At 40.5% G+C, this 26,990-nt stretch overlaps 1 protein-coding gene across 2 annotated transcripts in view; it reads left to right on the top strand.

Moving 5' to 3' along the window:
* The window catches only part of ST7L (suppression of tumorigenicity 7 like), a 124,161-nt gene that overhangs the window by 19,631 nt on the left and 77,540 nt on the right, over positions 1–26,990 (top strand). The window contains exons 4-6 of one of the 2 annotated variants that reach the window (XM_004616267.2): positions 9,539–9,593; positions 12,361–12,476; positions 19,741–19,819. In XM_004616267.2, the coding sequence (XP_004616324.2) occupies positions 9,539–9,593; positions 12,361–12,476; positions 19,741–19,819 (250 nt within the window). The remainder of the gene's footprint in view (positions 1–9,538; positions 9,594–12,360; positions 12,477–19,740; positions 19,820–26,990) is intronic. The other variant, XM_055138209.1, reaches the window with a different exon arrangement.

Consider the following 26,990-nt stretch of genomic DNA (forward strand, 5'->3'; position numbering starts at 1 on the left):
CCAGGAGTACAGCCTGGTGTGCTACAGCAACCCTTTCACCCCTAAGAAAAGAGAAAAGTACTACTTGAGTACAGTTGTTGGCACTTTCAGATGTGGTAAGGGAAAGTAACGTTTAAACTCAACCCTGAAGCATGAGTGGGTGTTGACCAGGAGGTTGGCAGGCATTCAAGAGCACAGGAAGGAATATGGCAATTTTCTTCCCCTTTCTCCTTTCTCCTCTTTCATTAAATAATTACAGAACTCATAAGAATGAGAAGGATTAAGATAAATATTACATAAATCTTTCCTCAAAAAGCTTAGTCTTAAATGAAATACTTATAAAGTTTCATCCCCTATTGTTAGTATTGAATATACCATTATATAATGACAGTTGCAATAACCATAAGGACATTCTAGCATGGGAGAGGATTCTGATAAATAAATGATGATGGCAAAACGTATAAAGATACTTTATAGAGAATATATCTGATACTGTAGGGACAGAAAAGAGGGAATGTTCAGTTATTCTTGGAATGAAAATAGCAAAATATTTCACTAAGAGATGCTTGAATTCACCTCAAAAGTGACTCAGAATTCTCATTTAGTTCAACTTTCTCTCCCAGGGTAACTCCATCTTATTCTATACTGTTCTCTTCTACAAACATATATCCGGGTAGATCCAATTTTAAATATCCCATCAGAGAGAGAGAGAGAGAGAGAGAGAGAGAGAGAGAGAGAGAGAGAGAGTGTATAGAAGACAAGACCCTTGCCTTGCATGTGCCTGGCCCTGCTTCTATCTCTAGTACCGAGATGGCTCCCCGAGCACTGCTAGGGGTGATCCCTGAGTACTGAATCAGAAGTAAGTCCTGAACATCACTGGCTGTAGTCCAATCACTGTATCACTATCATCCAGTTGCTCATCGATTTGCTTGAGCAGTAATGTCTCCATCTTATTGAGATCGTTACTGTTTTTGGCATATCAAATATGCCACGGGTAGCTTTCGAGGCTCTGCCATGCAGAATTTTTTTTTTTAATTCCCCCCACCCCCCGCCAATCAAGATACTCTTGATAGCTTGCCGGGCTCTCCAAGAGGGGCAGAGGAATCAAACCCGGATCGGCTGTGTGCAAGGTGAATGCCCTACCTGCTGCGCTATCACTCCAGCCCGTAGTTCAATAAGAAAATAAAAAATATTCTATTCTAAGGAATCAGAGAGATAGTACAGGGGCTAAGGTACTTGCCTTACATGCTGCTGAGTCCAGTTTGATCCTTGGCACTGCATATGCTCCTCTCAGCCATCCTCTGGAGTGATCCCTGAGCACTGCCCCCAAACAAACAAACAAAACCACTGATAACCTTTTAAAATCACATTCTAGCCTTAATCTCTTTTTAAAGTTCTGGACCTACATTTCTTTTTTGTTGTTGTTGTTGGGTAACACCTGGCTCCCTGCTCTCAGCTTGGAGCGACTGGGAATCAGACTGGGCTTGGCTGAGTGCCAGGCAAACACCCAACCTGCTCTATTATCTCTCTAGCCCCTAGACTTTGAATTTTTTTAGCTTTTGGGCCAGACCTGGTGGTCTTGGGGGAATCTTACGGGAGGCCAGGGATAGAACCCAGGTCAGCTGTGTGCAAAGCAAATGTCTCTAGACCCACATTTCTGTTTTTTGTTTGTTTTTGGGCCATACCTGGCAGTGCTCAGGGACTACTGCTGGCTCTGCACCCAGGAATCACTCCTAGCAGTGCTCAGGGAACCATGTGCGATGCCAGGAATCGAACCTGGGTCTGCTGCATGCAAGTCAGGCGTCTTACCTGCTCTTTTATTGCTCCAGTCCCTAGGCCTACATTTCTGTCCTAATTCACCTTTAATCACCATAAGGGCTCTGAACTTACTTTCTGCAAAATGAAACTATTTTTCTTCCTATTGGCTTCTTCCATAATTCTGAAATGTTAATGGCCAGTTATAGTTCTATAGACTTTGAATTGTTTCTGATATATGCCAAGAACAGTAACAACAAGTCTCACAATGGAGACGTTACTGGTGCCTGCAAATCAAGCAAATCGATGAACAACGGGATGACAGTGACAGTGAAATAATTAAAGATTTAATTACTTTTTCCTCTTCTAGCCAATTTACCGCTTCTCCCCAGTATTGTATTGATTCACTTCAAATCTTATCTTGACTCATTCTACCTCCTTGGATTTTATCATTCATTGCTCTCTATCTCAGCTTTCAACCTATCTTTCCTTGACTCTTACTATAGTATCTTCTCTGCTTCTGTGACTTCTAGTTAATTCTTTCCTCTTATTAAAAAAATTGGTTCTGGGAGGGGGGGAACTGGTTCTCATTAAAACTGGTTCTCCTCTCATTAAAAAAAAGCCTTACATGGGGCTGACCTCAGTTGAATCTGTCACTGCAGATGGTCCCTTGAGCATCACCAGGCCTAAACTCCCTCCCCTCACCAAAAAAAAAAAAAAAGTAGGTCTGGGGCCGGGTATGGATTTCCCCGGTATCCCATATGGCCCTCTGAGCTTGCCAGGAATGATTACTGACCATAGAGTAAGCTCTGAACACTGCTGGTTGTCGCTCTAAAATCAAGAGAGAAAAGAAGAAACCTCAAAACTTTTAAAACTGGGGCTGGACATCTACCACAAGCCTATGGCAAGCATTATCCTCAATGGGGAAAAACTAAGGGCCTTTCCTCTAAGATCAGGCATGAGACAAGGATGCCCACTCTCACCACTTCTCTTCAATATAGTACTGGAAGTACTTGCGATAGCTGTTAGACAAGAAAAAGAGATTAAGGGCATCCAGATAGGAAAGGAAGAAATCAAACTCACTATTTGCAGATGATATGATAAACTCTCACTATTTGCAGATGATATGATACTATATCTAGAGAAGCCTAAAGCCTCTACTAAGAAACTCTTAGAAACAATAGACTTATACAGTAAAATTGCAGGCTACAAAATCAACACCCAAAAATCCATGGCCTTCCTATATGCAAACAATGAGGCAGAGGAAAGGGACATGAAAAAAGCAATCCCATTCATAATTGTGCCCCAGAAAATCAAGTACCTCGGAATCAGCTTAACCAAGGAAATAAAAGACCTCTACAAAGAAAACTATAAAACGCTACTCCATGAAATAAAAGAGGACACGAAGAAATGGAAACATATCCCCTGCCCATGGATAGGGAGAATCAATATTGTCAAAATGGCAATACTCCCCAAAGCATTATACAGATTCATCGCGATCCCTATAAGGATACCCATGACATTCTTCAAAGAAACGGATCAAGCAATCCTAAAATTCATATGGAACAACAAATGCCCATGGATAGCTAAAACAATTATTGGGAAAAAGACGATGGGAAGCATCACCCTCCCCAACCTCAAACTTTTCTACAAAGTGGTAACAATTAAAACAGCATGGTACTGGAACAAAGGCAGAGCTGCAGACCAATGGAACAGGGTGGAATATCCCTACACACAACCCTAAATGTATGATCATCTATTCTTTGATAAGGAAGCAAGAGATGTGAAGTGGGGCAAGGAAAGCCTCTTTAATAAATGGTGCTGACACAACTGGACAACCACATGCAAAAGAATGGGCTTAGATCTCAACCTGACACCATGCACAAAAGTCAGATCAAAATGGATTAAAGACCTCAACATCAGACCACCAACCATAAGGTACATTGAAGACAAGGTTGGCAAAACCCTCCACCATATTGAAGATAAAGGTATCTTCAAAGATGACATGCAACTGGTCAACCAAGTGGAAACAGATAAACAAATGGGACTACATTAAATTAAAAAGCTTCTGCACTGCAAAAGATACAGTGACCAGAATACAAAGACAATCTACAGAATGGGAAAGGATATTTACCCAATACCCATCAGATAAGGGGTTGATATCAAGGCTATATAAGGCACTGGATGAACTCTACAAGAAGAAAACATCCAACCCCATCAGAAAATGGGGCGAAGAGATGAACAGAAACTTTCCCAAGGAAGAAATACGAATGGCCAAAAGGCACATGAAAAAGTGCTCTACATCATTAATCATCAGGGAGATGCAGATCAAAACAACCATGAGATACCACCTCACACCACAGAGACTGGCACACACCCAAAAGAACAAAAGCAACCGCTGTTGGAGAGGATGTGGGGAGAAAGGGACCCTTCTACACTGCTGGTGGGAATGCCGACTTGTTCAGCCCTTTTGGAAAACAATATGGATGATTCTCAAAAAATTAGAAATTGAGCTCCCATTTGACCCAGCAATACCACTGCTGGGAATATATCCCAGAGAAGCAAAAAAGTATAGTCGAAATGACATCTGCACTTATATGTTCATCGCAGCACTATTTACAATAGCCAGAATCTGGAAAAAACCCGAGTGCCCTAGAACAGATGACTGGTTGAAGAAACTTTGGTACATCTATACAATGGAATACTATGCAGCTGTTAGAAAAAATGCGGTCATGGACTTTGCATATAAGTGGATCAGCATGGAAAGTATCATGCTAAGTGAAATGAGTCAGAAAGAGAGAGACAGACATAGAAAGATTACATTGTGGAATATACATTGGGATATTGTATATCCATATTGTATATCCAGTATACATTGCCCCAGCCCCAAGCCAGGAGTGATTCTTGAGTGCAAAGCTAGAAGTAAGCTCTCAGCAGTACTGGGTGTGACCCCCCAAAAAAATTAATAAAAAAACTTTTTAAAATTGTTTGGGCCTCTCAGAAACCATTATGTGATAAACATTTATGACTGAAGAGTAGAATAAAGAATGTTATTTCTTGCCATTTGCTCTACCAGCTTCAGAATATCAGGAGATATAGATAGCTAAGAATGTTTGGGCTGGAGTGATAGCATAGCGGGTAGGGCGTTTGTCTTGCACGCTGCCGACCCGGCTTCGATTCCCAGCATCCCATATGGTCCCCTGAGCACTGCCAGGAGTAATTCCTGAGTGCAAAGCCAGGAGTAACCCCTGTGCATCGCCAGGTGTCACCCAAAAAGCAAAAAAAAGGAAGTTTTTGTTGGGCTAGGGTGGTAGTACAGCATGTAGGGTGTTTGCCTTGCAAATGGCTGACCCAAGTTCTATCCCTGGCATCCCATATGGTCTCCCAAGCACCACCAGGAGTATTTCCTAAGTGCAGAGCCAGAAGCATGACTGGGTGTGACCCCTCCCCCCAAAAAAAGAATGTTTGGGGCTGGAGCAATAGCACAGGGTAGGGTGTTTGCCTTGCATGAGGCTGACCCGGGTTCAATTCCCAGCATCCCATATGGTCCCTCGAGCACCGCCAGAAGTAATTCCTGAGTGCAGGGCCAGGAGTATCCTCTGAGCATCACTGGGTGTGACCCAAAAAGTAAAAAAGAAGAAAAAAAAGAATGTTTTTGTTTTTGTTTTGTAGCTATTGGATTTGTGCTTGTGTGGGCTGGAGCAATAGCACAGTGGGTAGGGCTTTTGCTGTGCATGAGGCTGACCTGGGTTCGATTCCTCTGTCCCTCTCGGAGAGCCTGGCAAGCTACCGAGAGTATCCTGCCCGCACAGCAAAGACTGGCAAGCTACCTGTGGCGTATTTGATATGCCAAAAGCAGTCTCAACAACTGGTTCCTGCTCGAGCAAATTGATGAGCAACAGGATGACAGCAGTACAGTGATACGTGTGATACCCTGAATCTGATAACCGACACCACACACACACACACACACACACACACACACACACACACACACAAGACAGTTCATTTTCACATTTACTACTGCATTATATGTTGGTTTATTTTGGTTGTGGGGGTGCAGGGTTCACACTTGACTGTGCTCAGGGGTTACTTCTGGCTCTGTCTTCAGAGATCATTCTTGGCTGTGCTCTGGGGACTGTATGTAGTACCAGGGGTTGAACCTGGGTTTGCACGACTTACTCCTGGATCTTCTCAGAGATCACTCCTCAGAGAGCTTGGTGGATTGTATAGGGTGCTGGGAATTGAACCCAGGCCAGCTGCATGCAAGGCAGACACCTACTGCACCTACTCTGGTATTATTGCTACTGTCCCATAAAACTCATACTTATTCACAGGAAAGCATTTTAAGTATTAGGATTTTTTTTGGGGGGGGTCACACCCAGTGATGCTCAAAGACTGCTCCTGGCTCTGCACTTCTGCACTTAGGAATTACTGATGATACTTTGGGGGACCATCTGAGATGCTGGGGATTGAACCCCTGTTGGCTTCGTGCAAGGCAGATGCCCTCCCCACTGTACTATTGCTCCAGCCCTCTTTTGTTTTTTTGGTTTGTTTTGGTTTGGGGCCACACATGGCCATGCTTAGGGCTTACTCCTGGCTCTGCAGTCAAGAATTACTCCTGGCGGTGTATGGGATGCTCGGAACCGAACCCAGGTCTATTGGGTAGGCAAGTGCCCTACCCTCTGTACTATCTCTCCAGCCCCGAAGTTTCCATTTCAAGGTAGCACAAACAGGTTTTTCAAAAGTATGGTATTTTATGGGCCTACCATATAGCACATCAGTAGGACATTACCTTGTGTATGTAAAGATCTGGGGTGATCTCCTACACTGCCAAAAAATTTCTAATATTTACCTGAAAGCACAAATTTAATCAGAGACAGTAAATAGTCTTTTTTCTGAAGTTTTGAGACCCCCTTTATTAATCTTTGAACAAATGCTTGGCAGGTGCTTTTCTGAATAATTATACAACTTATCCTCAGTAAATGTAAATATATTCCAGGGTCAGGGAGATAGTTCAAAGGCTGGAGCAAATGCTTTCTATTGCTGGAGACCTAGGTTTGAGTGACAGCATCAGGTAATCCCATGAGCACCACTGGGGGTGACTCCTCCCCACCACTCTCAGCAATAAGGTTTGAGAGACCCTCAAGCTCTGTGAGGTGTGACCCCAAAACAAGAACACAAAACAAAAAGAAGTGGTATTTTGTGGAGGAAATATGGTTAGTTCAATTCACAAAGCAATTGCTTAGAGTGGAAATAACCACCATACTGGGTTAACACTTCTTTTTTTTTGGGTGGAGATGAAGAATCCTGTAACTAGTACTATTTGGTTTATTATCCGGGCTCATACTAAGGTGCTAGTGGTTTTTTGCACCATTGATTTCACATCGTCTACTCAGCTTTGCAAGATTGAGAGTAGGATTAGGCCAGCAAGTGCATGAGGCACAGAAGTAAACTTCACTGTTAGGTTTGAGTCCAAGGCAACACAAGTTAAAAGACAAACAGCACTTCTGCATTATTATGAAAAAAGGTGTTGTTATGAAAGGTGTTATTATGAAAAAAGGTGTTCCATGTACTGTGCTTTGTAAACTGCTGATCTAAAAGGTTTGATACTAATTTTTCTACTTATAAACCTTTGATGACTTCTGATTGGCTCCAAATGACTTTTTTTTTGACTTTTTTTTGGGTCACACCTGGTGATGCACAGGGGTTACTCCTGACTTTGCACTCAGGAATTACTCCTGATGGTGCCCAGGGGGCGATATGGGATGCTGAGAATTGAACCCGGGTTGGCTGCGTGCAAGGCCAGCGCCCTACCCACTGTGCTATTGCTCCAGACCCTCCAAATGATATTTAACTTCTTTACAAAGCATATTATTTCCCTAAGTGTATTAACCCATTTATAGCTCTGGCTTCCATTTCTGTATACTGTACTCCAGCTTGACTATACTTTTTTTTGCTTTTTGGGGGGTCAAACCCAGCAATGCTCAGGGTTATTCCTGCCTGTACATTCAGGAATTGCTCCTGGTGGTTTTGGGGGACCATATAGGATACTGGGATTCAAACCTGGGTTGGCTGCATGCAAGGCAAATGCCCTACCCGCTGTGCTGTCGCTCCAGCCCCATACACTATATACTTTTATACTTCCTCTGCTTAGGTGCTTAGAAGAATGTTCTTTATCTGGCAGCATTTTGCTCATTCTTTTTTTCTCTTTTTTTGGTGAAGCAAGAAAATGTTTTTATTGTAACTTATTTAAAGAAAATATGAGGAGGGGGGCTGGAGTGATAGCACAGCGGGTAGGGCGTTTGCCTTGCACGCAGCCAACCCGGGTTCGAATCCCAGCATCCCATATGGTCCCCTGAGCACCACCAGGGGTAATTCCTGAGTGCATGAGCCAGGAATGACCCCTGTGCATTGCCGGGTGTGACCCAAAAAGCAAAAACAAACAAAAAAAGAAAATATGAGGATGGGCTGGAGCAATAGTACAGCTGGTAGGGCGTTTGCCTTGCACGCGGCCAACCCGGGTTCAATTTCCAGCATTCCATATGGTCCTCTGAGTACTGCCAGGGGTGATTCCTGAGTGCAGAGCCTGGAGTAACCCCTGTGCATTGCCGGGTGTGATCCATAAAGAAAAAAAAATGAAGGGCTAGAGTAATAGCATAGCGTGCAGGGCATTTGCCTTGCACATGGCCGACCCAGGTTCGATTACCAGGATCCCATATGATTCCCTGAGCACCGCCAGGAGTAATTGCTGAGTGCAGAGCCAGGAGTAACCCCTGAGTATCTCCGGGTGTGACCCAAAAAGAAAAAAAAAATGAGGGAGAAGCACAGTTTCCAGAGAGAACAGGGCTTCTCCAGAGTGGAAAAAGAAAAGCAAAGAAACAGACAAGCAAGCGGGATCAGTCTTCAGGGGGGAATAGGGGCTTGGAGTGCTAGCTCGTGTATTTCAGCAACTCATTGTTTCCTTCTTTCAAAAGCTTTCTCTGAATTCCCTGCATCAAAATTAATCCCCCCCCTTTTTTTCTTTTGAAATCAGACATAGCTCTACTGTAGCTTTCAGTACACAATCGAGGTCATTTATATAACTAGTTCTTATGTTACTCAGTTATTTATTCCATTTTGTATTTTGGTTTTGGTGCCCCACCTGGTGGCTCTTTGGGGCTACTTCCATTGCCCTGCAGTGTGGTGCTCAGGGATTGGATAGTCCCACATGTATGTAGGGATTGTACAAAGTTGGGATTGAGCCCTGGCCTTCTGCATACAAAGCCTGAGCTCCAGCCCTGTGAGCCTCCCTGACCCTACATTGAATTCAGTTAAATAAGTTAGGGTCAAATGTTACTAGGAATGCTGCTCCAGGAATACAAAAGGAACAAAATTTTTTTTTTTTTAGGAACAAAAGTTTTAAGAATTTATAGTGTAAGGAAAGGAACTGAAAACCCAACAGATAATTACACTATAATATGTTAAGTGTTGTAATTGAATTCTGAACTTTGGAGATCAAAATAGGAGATCAAAATAGGAGATGATTAGATTTAGGGGTAATGTAGGCCTTATTGATCTCTACCCGTGGTGTGTTCAATAATGCCAAAAACAGTAACAATAGTTCAGAATGGAGGTGTTGCTGGTGCCTGCTCGAGCAAATTGATGAGCAACGGGATGACAGTGACAGTGATAGTCATTTGTGGCTTGCACTGTGCTTACAGTGAGTATACAATAAACATTGGTTAAATTAAGATTTAACTGTATTAAACTATTTTTTTTTAGTACTGTACTGTTTTATCTTCTTTCTCCTTTTGTCTTTTAGAATGCAAAGTATGGAGAAACCCTTTAAATCTTTTCAGAGGAGCAGAATATAGGAGGTATTACGTTTTACTTTCAGTTTAGTTATAATATTGGATTTAGAGTAGAAGTGTTATGAAAATATTTGTTTTTTTGTTTGGGGGGGCCATGAATCAAATCCAGGACCTTGTACATAGGCCCCAAGAACATTTGCTTTTTTATACATTGTTGGAAATAAACACACATACACACACAACATATATATTTTAAGATAAAATGAATAACCCATTTTTTGTGAACAGTATCTTAAATAATTTTATAAGTGAGATATTGTTTAAAATTATATATGTTTGTGATATATGATGTGTATATATTTAGCTCCTGATTATTGACAAAAAAGCCTTTCAAAAAAGTTATGATTATTTGGACTGATAGTACAGCATGTAAGGTGCTTGCTTGTCTTGCATGCAGCTGACCCAGATTTCATCCCTGGCAGTTCATAAGGACCCTTTAGCATTGCCAGGAATGACTCCTGAGTGCAGAGCCAGAAGTAAGCCCATAAGCATCACTGGATGTAGCCCCAAAGCAAAAAAGTTTATGATTATTAAAAATATTTTAAGTGTGACCATATTCCTATGCATATGTGCCTAATTTCCTAAATTTATTGTGCACTCATAGAAGAACCATGAATATGAACTTCATTATGGTAGGGAATATTATGTTACATTTTGCCATTTCCTGTCTACATTATTATAACCATTTCTCTTCCTGTTATACTTTAAATGATTAAACATCTTTTGAAACTTATGGCAAAAAGTACTTTTATTTTGAGGACTGTGCTATATCTAGTTTGGGGCATGTCATTTAATTGAATTGGAGAGATTATGTGTCCACAGTTAACAATACTAAGAAGAATGAGGGGATTATAAGAATGATCAGGAAATAATCCCTGTGTCTAAGGACTTGATAGTGTAGAATAGTTGCATCCTGGGAAGTGAAAGATTTTCGTATCCTATGATTTTTGTGAACAGTATCTTATATATAGGGATTTGTCAAGAAGCAGATTCTTGAATTTCACATGTGTTATTTAGAAGGTTCTGACAGGCCAGAGAGATGACTCCAGGAGTGCATGCTAGCATACAGGAGACCCAGGTTTGATTCCTGCACCTTGTGGTCCCTGAATGACTGGGTGTGACCCCTGCCCCCACTGCCAACCAGCCTGGGTACAATCCCCGGCATCCCATATGGTCCCCTGAGTTCTCTAGGAGTGTTCCCTGAGCAGAGCCAGGAGTCAGTCTTGAGCACTTCTAGGTATGGCATCCCCTTCCCCCAAAAAAACCCTCAAACAAAAACCCAAAAATAAAAAAACAGCAAATAAAAAGTTGTGTGAATGTCAAATAGAATGCCATATACCTATCCCTAACTAGATGTGAATATTTATATTCTTTTTTTCCCCTTTGTTCTTGGTACACACATGATGGTGCTCAGGGCTTACACCTTGCCCTGCATTTAGGGATCACTCCTAGTAGGGTTGGAGGATCATATAGGGTGTTATGGAATGAACCTAGTTTGGCCACATGTAAGGCAAGAGACTTAGTTTATTATCACTATATAAACATTCTAGCCCCTGAATATTTATATTCTTGATGGATTCTACCTAATTGATTTCTGGAAAGAGAAGATATAAATGCAAGTTTACATTTTAGGAGTCGGATTAGTTCTTGGGCAGCTGGCAGCACTCCCAGCAGTACTTGCTTCTAAAGTACCAGGCCTGTTGGGTGGGTGCTTGGGCCATGAAATGCAGTACCATTTGTCTTGGAGGGACAAGGGGGCCTTGTGCTTTTGAGAATCCAGCTCAGAGCTTCATCCCTTACACTCAGAGCTCCCACTTTACATTTACGTAGGAATTTGTGTGGGTACATGTCCTGCTTCACCCATAATGACAGATCTTCACTAGTTTGAGGGGTAAAAACTGAAAAGCATTATTTTAATTTGTTATATATTGATTACTAATGAAATAATGCATTTTTATAAATTCAGTTTGTCAACTTTCTGTTAATTACTGTGGGGTTTAGGGGGATATGAGGCTTAAATTTTGTATTTAGTAAAACCCAGAAAAACTTTTTTTTTCTTATACTCTTTGAAAGCCCTTTACTAACACCTTAGTATTTATTGAAGTTTTACCTGTATCCTCTTCTGTGTTTATTTGTATAGTGTGTGTGTGTGTGTGTGTGTGTTGGGGTAGGGTGGAGTCACACTGGGCTGTGCTCAGCGCTGCTCCTCAGAGGTCACTTCAGATGGGCCTAGGGGACCCCCTAGGGTGTCGGAGTCAAACCCCAGCTGGCTGTGTGCAAGACAAGTGTGTGCAAGAGATAATACCTGCTATGTTATCTCTGGTCCCCCACTTACAAATCTTTTTTGTCTTATTTTTGCACTTTTAGAATTTTTTTTTAGACCATACCAGTGGTGCTCAGGGATCAGTTGTGGTGCTCAGGGCACTATATGTCATGCCCTGAGGATTGAACGTGAATTAGTTTTATGCAGTGAAGCTCCTTACCCTCTTTTCTTTTTCTCTGGCTTTATTTTAACTTAACTTAATTTTTTGGTTCTTGGCCACACCCATTGATGCTCAGTGCTTATTCCTGGCTCTGTGCTCAGGGATCACTCCTGGTGTGGTGCCTAGGGGATCATATGGGGTACTGGGGATTGAACCCAGGTCAGTTGCATGGATGGTAAATACCCTACTCACCATACTACTGTTCTGATCCCTGAATTTTAAGTGATATCTGTTGTAGCAGACATATTCTCTCTCATGTTCAATTTACATGTATTATTATGTTTTGATAGATATACTTGGGTGACTGGTAAAGAGCCACTTACATACTATGACATGAATTTGTCAGCTCAGGACCATCAAACCTTTTTTACCTGTGACACGGATTTTTTACGCCCTTCAGATACAGGTATGCATTTTATCTTTTCATAGGATAAACAGTGGTCCTGAAAATTATTTTAAAAGTTCATTCGAGTTATTATAGAGTCAGTTGGCTAGAATTGCTTGCATCATTAGGGAAAAAACAATATTAAACTGAAACTATGCGTGTAAACTATATCATTAAACTTCTTTTCCTTTTTAGAAAGGATTTAAAGTAGTTTATAAAAATACCAAACTGCTTCTTTCTTATTTTTTGGGTTTTGTTTCTGGGCCACACCCAGTGGTACTGGGGTTGCTCCTGTGTGCTGAGGACTAACTCTGGCTGTTCCCAGGGACCATATGTGTTCCTAGGGTTTGAACAGGGCGTGGCTGCATACAAGGCGAGCACCTTAGTTGGTTTTCTATCTCTCAGGGATAAATTGCTTCTTTTTTACTTAAGTCTTTCAGATCAAATATAGCTACTGCTTATGTAGAGAAAAGTGCACCAAATTTTGCTCTAGGAAATTGCCATAATAGTACATTAAAAAGAAAAGTGTTAACAGAAGGTAAGATCTGGGGCATGATATGTAGAGAAATAATGGCTTATGGGTAGAGAAATAGGTAATTTTGCATTGAGAAATCAATACAAAACATTGGGGAACATTCATGGTTAGTGCTTTCCTTCAGTTTGGGAAGTTTTCAGCTATCATTTCTTCAATATACTCTCTTCCTTTACTCTGTCTTTAGCTTCTGGTATGCCTATTACTCTTAAATTTATCCTTACAGAGCCTGATATTTTACAAGATTTTCAGTTTTCCTAAATCTTATTTTTTTCCATTTGAGTCATTACTGTCATTTTTTTTCTTGTCTTTTTTTTTTGGTTCATACCTGGTGATGCACAAGGGTTACTCCTGGCTCTGCACTCAGGAATTACTCATGTATTTCCTGAGTAAGGACCATATGGGATGCTGGGAATCGGGCATCCCACTCGGTTGGCTGCATGCAAGGCAAACGCCCTACCTGCTCCAGCCCCATTATTACTGTCATTTTTATCTTTAATTTTTGATATTCTTTACAAGCTACTTCTTATACCTTCTGTGTTACACTGAATTTCATTCAATATGCTTTATTTCACTTTATTTTGGAGACACAACCAGTGGTGCTGAGGGCTTACTCCTGACTCTGTGCTCAGGGAGCACTCCTAGTGGGACTCCAGGGACCATATGGAAGCTTGTAGGGCTTGAGGAATCCTGGTCAACAGCATGCAGTGCAAGCATCCTACCACAGCACTGTCTGTCCAGCCCATATTTGTTTTGATTGTTTGCTTGATTGAGTTACACCCATTGAGGCTCAGGATTGCTCTGACTCTGTGCTCCAGAATTGCTTCTTATGGTGCTCAGAGGACCATATCTATGCCTGTGGTGGATTGTAGGTCTGCCAAGTGCAAGGCAAGCACCCTATCTGCTGCACTGTCCTTCTGGCCCCTCTCCAGCCTATGTTTCTGTTAAATGCTTTGTGCTACATATTTGGTCCGTTTAACTTTGAAAATTTCCTCTGTATAACTTAATTGTCTGGGGGAGTCCTCATTGTCAATCCTTATCAACTAATTTAAACTTTCTGACAGAGAAATCTGATTTTTTTTTTTTGGCAGAGGGCAGGAGGGGGCAGGTGCACACCCTTTGATGCTCAGGTGTTACTCCTGTCTCTGCACTCAGGATTTACTCTTCGTGGTGCTTAGGGGACAGTATGGGATGCTGGGGATTGAATTGGGGTCATCTGCATGCAAGGCAAGCACCCTACCTTCTATAGCTCTCTAGCCCCTGACATTTTTCAATTCAAATAAACATTCTAGCATTTACCCCTATGATAAGCATCTCTTCGGAATTCAGATTGTAAGAAAGAAAGATCAGTATGGGAACTTTGGCTGTAGTTTATCATTTGACCAGAATAAGACTCTTCTTTCTTTGTTATCTCTTACTAATGCGCAATTTCTTATTGTGAGTAATAGGAAGAGGAGTAGGGTGGTACTAAGACTGGTTATCACTCCATCTTCGCTCTATAATATACTTGAATTTAGAGTATCAGAGTATCAGCCCAGAGTACTTTATTTCTAGTGTCAAACTCTGTTATAAACAATAAGTAAAGGACATGAAACTAAAATAATAAATACTTGATTGATATAAATAAATGAATACTTGATTAAAGTTAGTCTTCCCCCCAATATAAATGGTTGCCCCCAACCCAAACTTTGTTTTTGTTTGTTTGTTTTGTTTTTGTTGTTTTTTTGGGTCACACCTGGCGATGCTCAGGGGTTTCTTCTGGCTCTGCATTCAGGAATTACTCCTTGTGGTGCTCAGGGGACCATATGGGATGCTGGGAATTGAACCTGGGTCAGCCGTGTGCAAGGCAAATGCCCTATCCGCTGTGCTATCGCTCCAGTCCCAGCCCAACCCAAACTTTGAATTGTCTCTTTGAAACCTGAAGATTTTTACATTGTAAGGTAGTGCACTTTGAAAAAAATTCAAGATGGGTGGAAAGTAAGTTTTTATTTTGTAAATAAAAATGAAGGAAATATTTCTTTGGAGAATCAAGGGGGAGGATATTGGGTGATAAAGAATATAAAATTGAGAACATAAAATCTATTGAAACATGCATCCTATTTTGATTTTAGCAAAGTTTCATGTACTTGTAGTGGTACATATAACCAACCCCAACTAAAAACAATAAATTCAGGACAGATATTATCTGTGAATGGTAATTCAGAAATAGCAGCAGAATCTGAGCTGCTCTGTAGAACTGAATTTACCAGTGTGGAGATCTAGGGTATTAAAGGGGCACCCTGAGACAGTGGTGAGGGAAACGGACACTGTGGGGGAGTAGAGTTGGAATGTTTGCAAGAAATCCTATCATTGAGAGTATTGTAAACCAAGGTAACTTAAAAAAAAAAAGAAATGAATCATTGGTTTCACATGGTCTTTTTTGGTCACTCACATAATGGAAGAATTTGTGAGACCTGGGCTATGGCTCAGTGGTAGAGCACATGCCTCATAGATGTGAATCCCTGAGTTCAGGAACCATGATCACACAGAGGTAATAATATGTATTTGTAGTTTTATATTAAATTGGACAAAGTATATGTATCTGTGTGATGTGGCAAATTTCATTAATTATCATTTATAATTACTAATTAGTAGATTTTGCTTTCATCTTATTTGTTTATCTAAGGGATGGAATAACCATTCTTAGAGTCAGCCATAGTATTATCATTAAAAAATAATTTGTCTTGGGGCTGGAGCGATAGCACAGCGGGTAGGGCGTTTGCCTTGCACGCAGCCGACCCGGGTTCGAATCCCAGCATCCCATATGGTCCCCTGAGCACCGCCAGGGGTGATTCCTGAGTGCATGAGCCAGGAGTGAGCCCTGTGCATCGCCAGGTGTGACCCAAAAAGCAAAAATAATAATAATAATAATTTGTCCTTATGGTATTTTTTTAACCTTTAAAAATCAGGAGGTTTAACATTGAAATCCAGATTTAATGTTTTCGAAAGTTACATTTCTGTTGGAGAATAATCAGTTAAACCTGCACTGTGGGCAGAGAGCTGGGTAATGGGCTAAGCAAGATTTGCAAGCAAGAGGCTGAGGTTTGATCCTTGGCACTGCATCGCCTCCTGAGCACTGGGAGTAACTTAGGAGCACGGAGCCTGGAGCTGCCATTGAGTATCCCCAGGTGAGGTCTCAAAAAGACAAAAGCAGAAGTCAATAAAATCATATAAAATAAACCTAAGCCGTGACTCTCTTTTTTAGACATTCATAGTTTTTTATTTCACTCATTTATGTTTTCTGCTTGGTCTTTGTAGATGTTTATATTATGACACCAAAATGCTCATCTCTTTTTCTGCTTGCTGGCATATAACTGTTACTTAACTCAGAAAATTTTTAATTGATTTGCTAAATGCTTTTGTTATATTTTAAGCATACAGAGTTTTATTTTTGCTTCCCACTCCCATTCCCTTTCCTTTTTTTGTTTTGACTATGATTGGGTATCCTATGCATTCCTGGCTCTGGTACTCGCACGTTTAGCTATGGTATACTTGGGGTCACACACAGAGTTGCTAAGGGCCACACTCCTTTTCGTGGTGCTACTTGCACACAATGTTTATCAGGTGCTGCACCTCTCCTTTGTTTTGGGGGGCCAGACCCAGTGGTGTTCAGAGTGTATTCTTGGCTCTGTGCTTAGGGACCATGCGTGGCAGGCTTGGAGGACCATATGGGATGCTGGGACTGAACCCTGGTCAGCCGCATGCAAGGCAAGTCCCCTCTACCCGCTATCCTATTGCTCCGGTTCCTGTGCCCTCTCTTTAGTTGTGATGCTGAATGTACATTCTGTTAGTGTTCATCAGGGGTTACACTCCAGGCTATGGTGTTCGAGTACCTTTTTTAGTTTGTGGATATCTTTTTTAGAAATACATATCTGCAGGATACAGATTAGGTGACCTTAATAAATGCAAATTGACATGATTTTTTAAGTAAACTACCAACATTTTAACTTTTTCAGTAAACTAGTAAAGATTGAGACCACTTACTCAGTGTAGATAAGGACATATGGAGTCACTCTCTACACTGCCTAAAAGAATGTAAATTGGTGCACTCTTAAGAGGAGTTTGGGAATATATATCATAAATGTCTTTAAAGTGGATCATCTGGGCCAGACTTTTATTTATTTACTTAAAATTTTTTTTTATTTATTGAATCACCATGTGGAAAATTACAATGCTTTCAGGTTTAAGTCTCAGTTATACAATGCTGAAACAACCATCCCTTCACATCCCTTCACCAGTGCCCATATTCCACCACCAAAAAAAAAAAAAAAACCACCAAAAACCCAGTATACCTCCCATCCTGCCCCCCTCGTCCCCCCCAACTGATAAATTTCACTTTACTTTCTCTTTACTTTGTTTACATTCAATATTTCAACAAAAACCTCACTATTATTGTTCGGAGTTCCCCACTAGAGTCAGACCTGTTGTGAAGAGATATGAGGTCGCATGGCGCTATTGCGGCCGCGCTGTTTTGGATTTCTGTATTTTAGCAACTACGTCCAGGGAAATTTCTTCCAGATATTGGATTATTGCAAGCTTGTAACTCTCATCTGTGGTCCTCATAATATGGCGGTCGCCATGCCCTTCACCACCGGCAAGGAAAAAAGCAAGAGAGAGAAATACCTTTACCCTCCTGGGCAGGCATGGGGCTGCGGCTTAGTTCTCAGTCTGGAGACATTCTGCAAGGAGCTGCCCATACTAAAAGTAGTTTAGCTGTGGGCCAGAATTTTACATAAAATAAAATAAAATAAAATAAAAATAAAATAAAATAAAATGTGTCTAAAAAGGAAAGGTTAAATATACAAAGATAGGTATTGAAAGATGATTATCACAGTATTAGAAAAAAATTGGGTTGTAACAGTTGTTCATCGAAAGAGAATTTAATGATATGTGCTTAGTATATGGAAATACATAATAGTTCTAAGCATTGATAAAATATGACTTAATATCATGTAATAGAAGAGAAGCCCCATCAAGAAAAAGGGCATGTCTAATATTGTATTTTTGTATAATATTTTAATGTTTAAGTAAAATGCTATTTACTTAGTTCCTAGCAAGATAGTGTGTGTAGACTTGCGTCAATTTGTCAAGTTCAGGAAGCGTTAGTTGTCAAGTAGTTGGTGACATGTTTGATATAAGAAATACATTTTTGTTGCACAAATGAAATATATTGTCTCCTTTTCTAAGCCAAGACTAATATTTTGTTTCCAAAGGAAAACTCAAACATTTTTCACATTATTCTTTCTGGACAGATGTTGGTTTTGTTCCAAAAGCAACATTCACAGATTCTCTTATTTATCCTGTAAAACTTGAAATACGCTGAATAGTTTTATAAATCTACTTTGTTAATTTTTTGTTTATTTTTGGGGGGCTATACCCAGTGGTACTCAGGATCTACTCCTGGGGACCATGTGATTGATGCCAGTGATCAAAGCATGTTTTCTAACAAGTGCACTAGCCCTCTAAGCTATCTCCAAAATCTCGTTATTTATTGAATTTCTTTTTCACAAGGGCTGCTCCTGGCAATGCTATGGTGGACTGATAGTTTGGTTTCGACCAGGACTGCAACTATTAGTGCATGGGGAAGGTTATGTGGTGCTGGGGATTAAACCCAGGATCTTTATAAACTAGCCATTTTGTTACTTGAGCTGTCTTCCAGATCTCTCCTCTGTGTTTACACCTGGCTCTGTGCTCAGGGAGCATTCCTGGCAGGTCTTGGAGGATCATATATGATGCTGATGATCAAACCCAGGTTGGCTGCGTCCAAAGCAGCCTTTCCTACTCTACTATCTTTTTTTTCTGTGTTTTTTCTTTTTGGGTCACACCCAGTGATACACAGGGATTACTCCTGGCTCATGCACTCAGGAATTACTTCTGGCAGTGCTTGGGGGACCATATGGGATTGAATCCAGGTCAGCTGCGTGCAAGGCAAACACCCTACCTGCTGTGCTATTGCTCCAGCCCCCACTTTACTATCTTTTTGGCCCCATGATTGTTTAACTTCTAAGAAACCACTTATTGTGAAGTTTTCCTTTTGGTACAATAAATAGTAGTAAAACTCTCACTACTATTTCAGAGATATTTTCATTTAGAATTTTGTTGAGTCTAATGTTTGCCATAATTGTATTGTTATTTTTTGTAAATATTTTTTAAAATATAATTTTTTATTTTTGGCACCTTGGTTTACAATACTGTTTGATAGGGTTTCACACACATAGCATTCCAGCACCATATATTATTTCCTTTTATTCTATTTGCACAATAGAATAAAATCATTCTTTCTGGATTGAATCATCGATTATAAAAATACTTGTTCATAAGTGTTTTCTGTATTTGTAGAAATTCTATAAATCCTTTTAAAAATGATAGTTATGATATTTTATATTTTAATATTGTTATTGAGTGTCTCTCAAACTCAATTTTACTATTCATTTAAATATAGAAATGTTTTTTTTATAATAATCATTAGTTAGTTTGAGTAAGTACCTTATATGTTGTTATTAAAGTAAATCAGAAAAAAATGTTTTTATTATATGTGAATCTTTCAAATTTAATGTAAATTTCTCATAAGATGAAAGTAAGCTAGTTCCCAAATTTCTTGACCTGTGTTTGAAGAAATGTTATATAACTATTTTCTCTCTTCTCATTCTTCACATATTTTGCATAAGATTAAGTTTACTATGTCATCCACTTTTTGAAATATTTTTCCTACAGTTATGCAGAAGGCATGGAGGGAAAGAAATCCTCCAGCTCGAATCAAAGCAGCCTATCAAGCTTTAGAATTAAACAATGAGTAAGTTTTAAAAATATGGAAAATAAGTTTCTCTGGAAGGAAACCCAGACAAAGGATATCGTATTTCCTTTTGTCTGTTCCTAAGACACTTGGAGTCATTAGCAGTTCCTTTTATCTTTTTTGCTTACTAGAGACAAAATTTGCAGTGTTGACTGACTTCTGTATTTTGCTTTTGAAATTGTAAAGACTTACTAATACTTTTGTAATTATTCTAGAAATTATTCTAGAAATACTTTTTTAAATGGACAGTGATGATCTTACTGATAGTTAAAGAGTACTAAAATAATTATTTGACTTTTAATTTTTAAATTTTGAATTATTCATTAAAACATTCAGTTCTAACAACTTTAGTTGCTAATAGGATTAGAGCATGAAAAAGGAACTTAAAACTAGCTCTCATTTCTATCAAAAATTTTTTGGGTGACAGAGAAGTAGTAGAGGGGTTGAAATGCTTGCCTCGCATCCTGCAGACCCTGTTTGAATCCTCAGCACCACGTAAGGTCCCCTAAGCACAGGCCCAAGGTCATTCTGAATCAGAATTAGGAATAGCACCTGAGCAACACTGATATGCCCTCCACCCAAGTTTTTAAAAATTCTTGAAATTTTATTGGCGGTCCCATGACTTAAAGCACTGTTAATGATAGGGAAAATAATTTGTTGTTGTTTTTGGGCCATTCCTAGTAGTTGGTGCCCAGGGACTCTTCTCAGCTCTGTGTTCAGGAATTGTTTCCATCTGTGCTCAGGAGACCATATGGATTGAATGGTTTCCACATGCAAAGCAGTTCGCCTTGTGTTCAGTCTGGCATGTGGCAGCACGACATGTGGTCCTCCAAGGACCTTCAGAGATTACTCCTGAGGACTGAGCCAGGAATAGCCCCTGAGTACCAACAGAGGAGGACCAACCCCACTTCTGAAAAATGCTCAAAGTAGTAAGGGAAGTCATAAAAATGATGTATCATTAGAATGTAATAGAAGTTGTAGAGTTGAAAAATGCATTTGAAATTAAAAATTTCCTACAGGGGCTCAGCAGCAGGTTTGAGCACAGAGAAGGAAAAAAAATCAGTAAATTTGATTTAAGTCAATCGAGATTATCTAGTGTAAGAGGCAAAATAAAAAAACAAATTAAAAGAATATAGCTTGAGAGACCTGTTAGATTTTATAGGCAAGCCAATCTGTATACAATCAAGTTCCAGAAGGAAAAGAAGAAAGAAGAGTATATAAAGAATATTTGGAGAAATAATGATTGAAAAGATTCCAAATTTGATGAAAGATGTGACTCTGCATATTTAAGATGCTCTATAAATACCAATAAGGATATATCCAAATGAGGCACGTTATTATTATTTAAAAATTTCTTTGAGATATCATGGTTTATTTCCTCCACCCCTCTCGGAGAACCTGGCAAGCTACCGAGAGTATTCTGCCTGCACGGCAGAGCCTGGCAAGTGGTGTATTCGATATGCCAAAAACAATAATAAGTCTCACAATAGAGACGTTACTGATGCCCACTTGAGCAAATCAATGAAAAACAGGACAACAGTGCTACCATGGTTTGTAATATTATTTATGATAAGGTTTCATGCATATAATGTCCCAACACCAACTCTCCTAGTAAGCCTGCTTCTACACTATTATCCCATGGTCCTCTCCCATCAGCTCCTAGATCCCCCTGTAAGCTCAGTTTTATAGACTGGCTCTTAAGATTCTGTATTTGGCCATTTGCTATTCCATTATTATGTCCCGAGAGACACATTATAACCAAAGTTTCAAAAATTAAATGCAGGATAGATTCCTGAAATCAATAAGTAGCAACTCATTACATGTAAAAGGTCTAGATTGATAACTAATTTCTTTTTTTTCTTTTTTTTTTTTTTGTTTTTGGGTCATACCTGGCGATGCACAGGGGTTACTCCTGGCTCTGCACTCAGGAATTACTCCTGGCGGTGCACAGGGGATCATATGGGATGCTGGGATTTGAACCCGGGTCGGCCGCTTGCAAGGCAAACGCTCTACCCGCTGTGCTATCACTCCAGCCCCTGATAACTAATTTCTTATTAGAAACCACAAGAGCTAGAAATTACAGGAATGGCAAATTCAAAGTTCTAAAGAAAAAAGGTCAGGTAATAATTTTCTGTACTGAAAAGCCTGCCATGCAGGCAAGGCTACCCGTGGCGTATTTGATATGCCAAAAACAGTAACTATAAGTCTCACAATGAGAGACTTTACTGGTGCCCGCTTGAACAACTCGATGAGCAATGGGATGACAGTGACAGTGACAGTGACTGAAAAGCCTACCCATTGAAAGGGAAGGAGAAATTAAGATATTCCCAGACATTTAATCATAAAGGAAAACAAATAGTTCATTGATAATATGTCTACCTGAAATCAAAGAATCCCAGACCTTTGTCAATATTGACAAAGCAGTAAAAAAGCTGGCAGCGATAAACAGTAAATACAAACGTTAATACATAACTTTTGTTTTGGTTTGTAGTTCTAGTTTTTACTTTTTTTTTTCTCTTTGGGTCACACCCAGCAGTGCTCAGGGGTTATTCCTGGCTCTGCACTCAGGAATTACTCCTGGCAGTGTTTGGGGGACCATATGGGATGCTGGGGATTGAACCCAGGTTGGCCGCGTGCAAGGCAAACGCCCTACCCGCTGTGCTATCACTCCGGCCCCTCTAGTTTTCACTTTTAAAGTTTTTTGTGTTCTATTATGAATGATTTATTTAGCATTATAAATACTTTTTTGAGCATTTATAATTGGGTTTCTTTCATAGCTTTCTGAATAGCAGGACAGGCTGGAGTGATAGCACAGTAGGTAGGGCGTTTGCCTTGCACATGGCCAACCTGGGTTCAATTCCTCTGTCCCTCTCGGAGAGTCTGGCAAACTACCTAGAGTATCCTGCCCACATGACAGCCTGGCAAGCTACTTGTGGCATATTTGATATGCCAAAAACAGTCACAACAAGTCTCACAATGGAGACATTACTGGTGCCCGCTCAAGCAAATCAATGAACGGGAAGACAGTGATACAGTGAGACAGTGATTTTTAATATGACTTAAGGATTTAAACAATAATTATAAAACTGTTGATTGGCAAACAATGTATAAAGATAGAATTTGTGATCCTAACATAGGGGTGGGGCTGGAGTGATATAGCACAGCGGTTGGGCATTCGCCTTTCACGCGGCCAACCCGTGTTCGATTCCTCCTCCTCTCTCGGAGAGCCCGGCAAGATACTGAGAGTTTGGAGCCCGCACGGCAGAGCCTGGCAAGCTACCCGTGCGTATTGGATATGCCAAAAGCAGTAACAATGTCTCTCAATGAGAGACATTACTGGTGCCCACTTGAACAAATCGATGAACATAGGGGTGGGGGATAAGAAGCTATCTAAGAGCAAAGCCTTGTATGTGATTGAATCTAACTTAATTTAAACTGGATCATTATAAATTAGGATGTTAAATGTAATTGTTAACCATTTAGAATTAACTAAAGAAATATGTTAAAAAGATAAAGAGAAGGAAATAAAAATTGTATACTAGAAAATATGTAAAAGAAAAGAAGACAGTGTGCAGGAAATGAAGACAGCAGAGATCTAGACATAGAAAATGTGTAAAATGGTGGGAACAAATCATCCTTTACAGTAATAAATACAAGTAGACTAAACCCTTCCATTAAAACGCTTTAATTGTAGAATGGATCAAAACATAGTTCAAGGGGCTACAGAAGACAGTACAGAGGTTAAGGTGCTTGCATTGCCTGCAACGATGTTTGAATCTTATACTATTAGGTGTGGACCCTGAACATTGCTGAGTGTGCCCTCCTGAAAAAGAAACTCATATAGTTCAGTTATATTTATTCAAACAACAAGAGACCCATCTTATTAATTGTTTATTTGGGGGGCCCATACCTGATGGTGCCCAGGTCTTCCTCTGGTTGGCTTAGGGGACTATGTGGGAAGCCAAGTCAGCTCAGGCTGTACTGTTTCTTTGCTTATGAGACCAATCCTATATACAAAGACACAAACAGGAAAGACAAGCAGGAAAATAAAATTTCATGCAGGAGAAATGTAGTAGCTATACCATTATTAGACAAAATAGACTTATAAGAACATATTTTGTTCTTATGTTATTGTTGTGGGGTCACGCCCTGCGGGCAGGGCTGTTGCAGGTAGAGCACAGGGGCCATGTGGTGCCTGGGGTTCGAGTCCCAGAAATGGGGCACATGCCTTGCTATGTGAGCCCCATCCCCAGCTCTGAAACAATTTTTATAAGACAATGATATTGAATAATGATAAAAGTGGTTTGATTCACTAAGAAGACTAACAATTATATGCTTATAGCTATCTAATAATGCAGACCCAAAATATATAAAGCAAAAGTGGACAGAATTGAAGGGAGAAAAGAATTCAACAGTAGTAAGTGGAGACTTTAAGTACCCTATTTTCACTAACGGATAGAATAAGACAAAAGGAAATAGAAGATTTAAATAACACAATAAGGAAATAGAAGATTTAAATAACACAATAAACAAAATAGACTTCACAGACATCTATATGCCTCCTTATCCAACAATAGCAGAATATACCTTCTTCAGTATACATGGGACATTCTTGTAGATAAACCATACATATTAATCTGCAAGCAATTCTTTTTTTTAATTTATTTTATTGAATCACCATGTGGAAAATTACAATGCTTTCAGGCTTAAGTCTTAGTCATACAATGCTGAAACAACCATCCCTTCACCAGTGCCCATATCCCACCACCGAAAAAAGCAAAAAACAAAAAACACAGTACGCCTCCCATCCCGCCCACTCCTGCACCCCCCCCTTATAACTGATAAATTTGACTTTACTTTCTATTTACTTTGGTTACATTCAATATTTCAACACAATCCTCACCATTATTGTTAGGAGCACCCCACTCGAGTCAGACCTCTTGTGAAGGGAAATGAGGTCGCGCGGTAGCGGCCTCGCAGTTTTGGATTTCTGTACTTTAACAACTAAGTCCAGGGAGATTTCTTCTGGATATTGGATCATTGCAAGCTCGTAAATCCCATCTGTGGTCTCATAATATGGCGATCCCCTTGCCCTTCATCCCCGGGAAGGGACAGGCGAGAGAGAGAAATACCTTTCCCCTCCTGGGCGGGCATGGGGTCTTGGCTTGGTTCTCAGGCTGGAGACATTCTGCAAGTAGCTGCCCATGTTGAATTTGGTTCAGCTGGGTCTGGATTCACGCTCGTGCAGCTGCAGAGGGGCCGCACATGCGTGCAGCCCCCGGGGTCACATCTTAGCGGAGGGAGGGGCCGGTGCCTCCCACCTTCCCAAGAGCACCCTCAAGTCCTTTTGCTGCAGTTTTTGTCATATAATCCCATCTGTGGTCGTCATAATATGGCGTCCCCACGCCCTTCATCCCCGGGAAGGGACAGGCGAGAGAGAAATACCTTTCCCCTCCTGGGCGGGCATGGGGTCGCGGCTTGGTTCTCAGGCTGGAGACATTCTGCAAGTAGCTGCCCATGTTGAATTTGGTTCAGCTGGGTCTGGATTTACACTTGTGCAGCTGCAGAGGGGCCGCACATGCGTGCGGCCCCCGGGGTCACATCTTAGCAGAGGGAGCTGCAAGCAATTCTTGATATTGTTGGAAGTGTTGAGATCATATATCCATTCTGGCCACTGTGGAATGAAATTAGAAATAAGTAATGGGGAAATGGGAAATTTCTTAATAGCAAAATATGTAAAAATCTAACAGTAGATTCAACCTGTTAATCAAAGAAGTTACAGGAAAAAATTAGAAAATACACTTAGGGCTGGAGAGATAGCACAGCGGGTAGCGCGTTTGCCTTGCATTCGGCCGACCCGGGTTCAAATCCCAGCATCCCATATGGTCCCCTGAGCACGGCCAGGGGTGGTTCCTGAGTGCAGAGCCAGGAGTAACCCCTGTGCATCGCCAGGTGTGACCCAAAAAGCAAAAGGAAAAAAAGAAAATACATTTAGATAAGAGAAAATAAAATCACACTATACCCGAATTTATGAATCAGCAAAAAAAAAAAAAAAGCATCTTCAGAGGAAAACATTTAAGTTTTCCTAAAAAAGGCCTCAAGTTAATAACCGAACTTTATGTCCTAAAAACCTAGAAAATGAAGGGCCAACTAAAAACACTAAGCACAAGGAAGTATAAAGATATGAATGATATATAAAAAAAATAGAGACTAGAAAAATTTAAGAAGGAAAAATTTTAAGAGAAGTCAGTGAAACCAAAGGATTTTTAATTTAGTTTAGTTTGGGGGCCATACTCAGGGGTTACTTCTGGCTCTACACTCAGAAAGCACTCCTGGCGGTGTTCTGGGGACCATCTTGGATGCTGGAGTTTGAATCTGGACTGGCCGCAAGGGAGGCAAGCCCCCTATCCACTGTACTGTTGCTTCGGCTCCTAAAGAATTTTTTTAATAGATCAATAAAATTGACACTTTAAGTTTGACTGACAATTGAACAAAGAGAGATGACTTTTGAGGTGATGGTGAATCATGAAGACCAACCTCCAAGGTACACTGCAAAAAGTATGAAATGGATGGGGTGCTTTTCCTGCCCATTCTTTTTTTTTTTTTTTTTGCTTTTTGAGTCACACCCAGAGATGCACAAGGGTTACTCTTGGCTTTGCACTCAGGAATTACTCCTGGCGGTGCTCAGGGGACCATGTGGGATGCTGGGAATCGAACCCGGGTCGGCCGAGTGCAAGGCAAATGCCCTACCCGCTGTGCTGTCATTCCAGCCCCCTGCCCATTCTTTTAAGCCACATAGCAACTCTATGAATCTCTTGCATCTGATTATATCTTTGCCAAGTCCCATTTCTGGTACTTTGTTTCTCAGATAAAGTCTCCAGGGGAAATTGTCTCCCATGGGCAAGTGCTTGAGAAATCCTTTCTGTGGGTAAAGAACTTCAGCATCTGAGTGTTGACTTTTGTAGCTATACCTACAACACGATCCGGATATTTGGTGCTAGAGTGCTAGAGTGACATTGGCAACTAGTACTGTGCCTGTGGTCACTCCATATAGATCATGAAGGTGGAGGAAATCACAGCAAGCTAGTGCCATCTGCTTACAAACAAACTTTTTCACCATTCCAGGACCAAATTTGGGCTTCAGAGCCTACAAAAACCACTCCCAGTGTGT

The sequence above is a fragment of the Sorex araneus genome, chromosome 5, assembly GCF_027595985.1.
Source record: "Sorex araneus isolate mSorAra2 chromosome 5, mSorAra2.pri, whole genome shotgun sequence".
In the NCBI taxonomy this organism is placed as follows: Eukaryota; Metazoa; Chordata; class Mammalia; order Eulipotyphla; family Soricidae; genus Sorex; species Sorex araneus.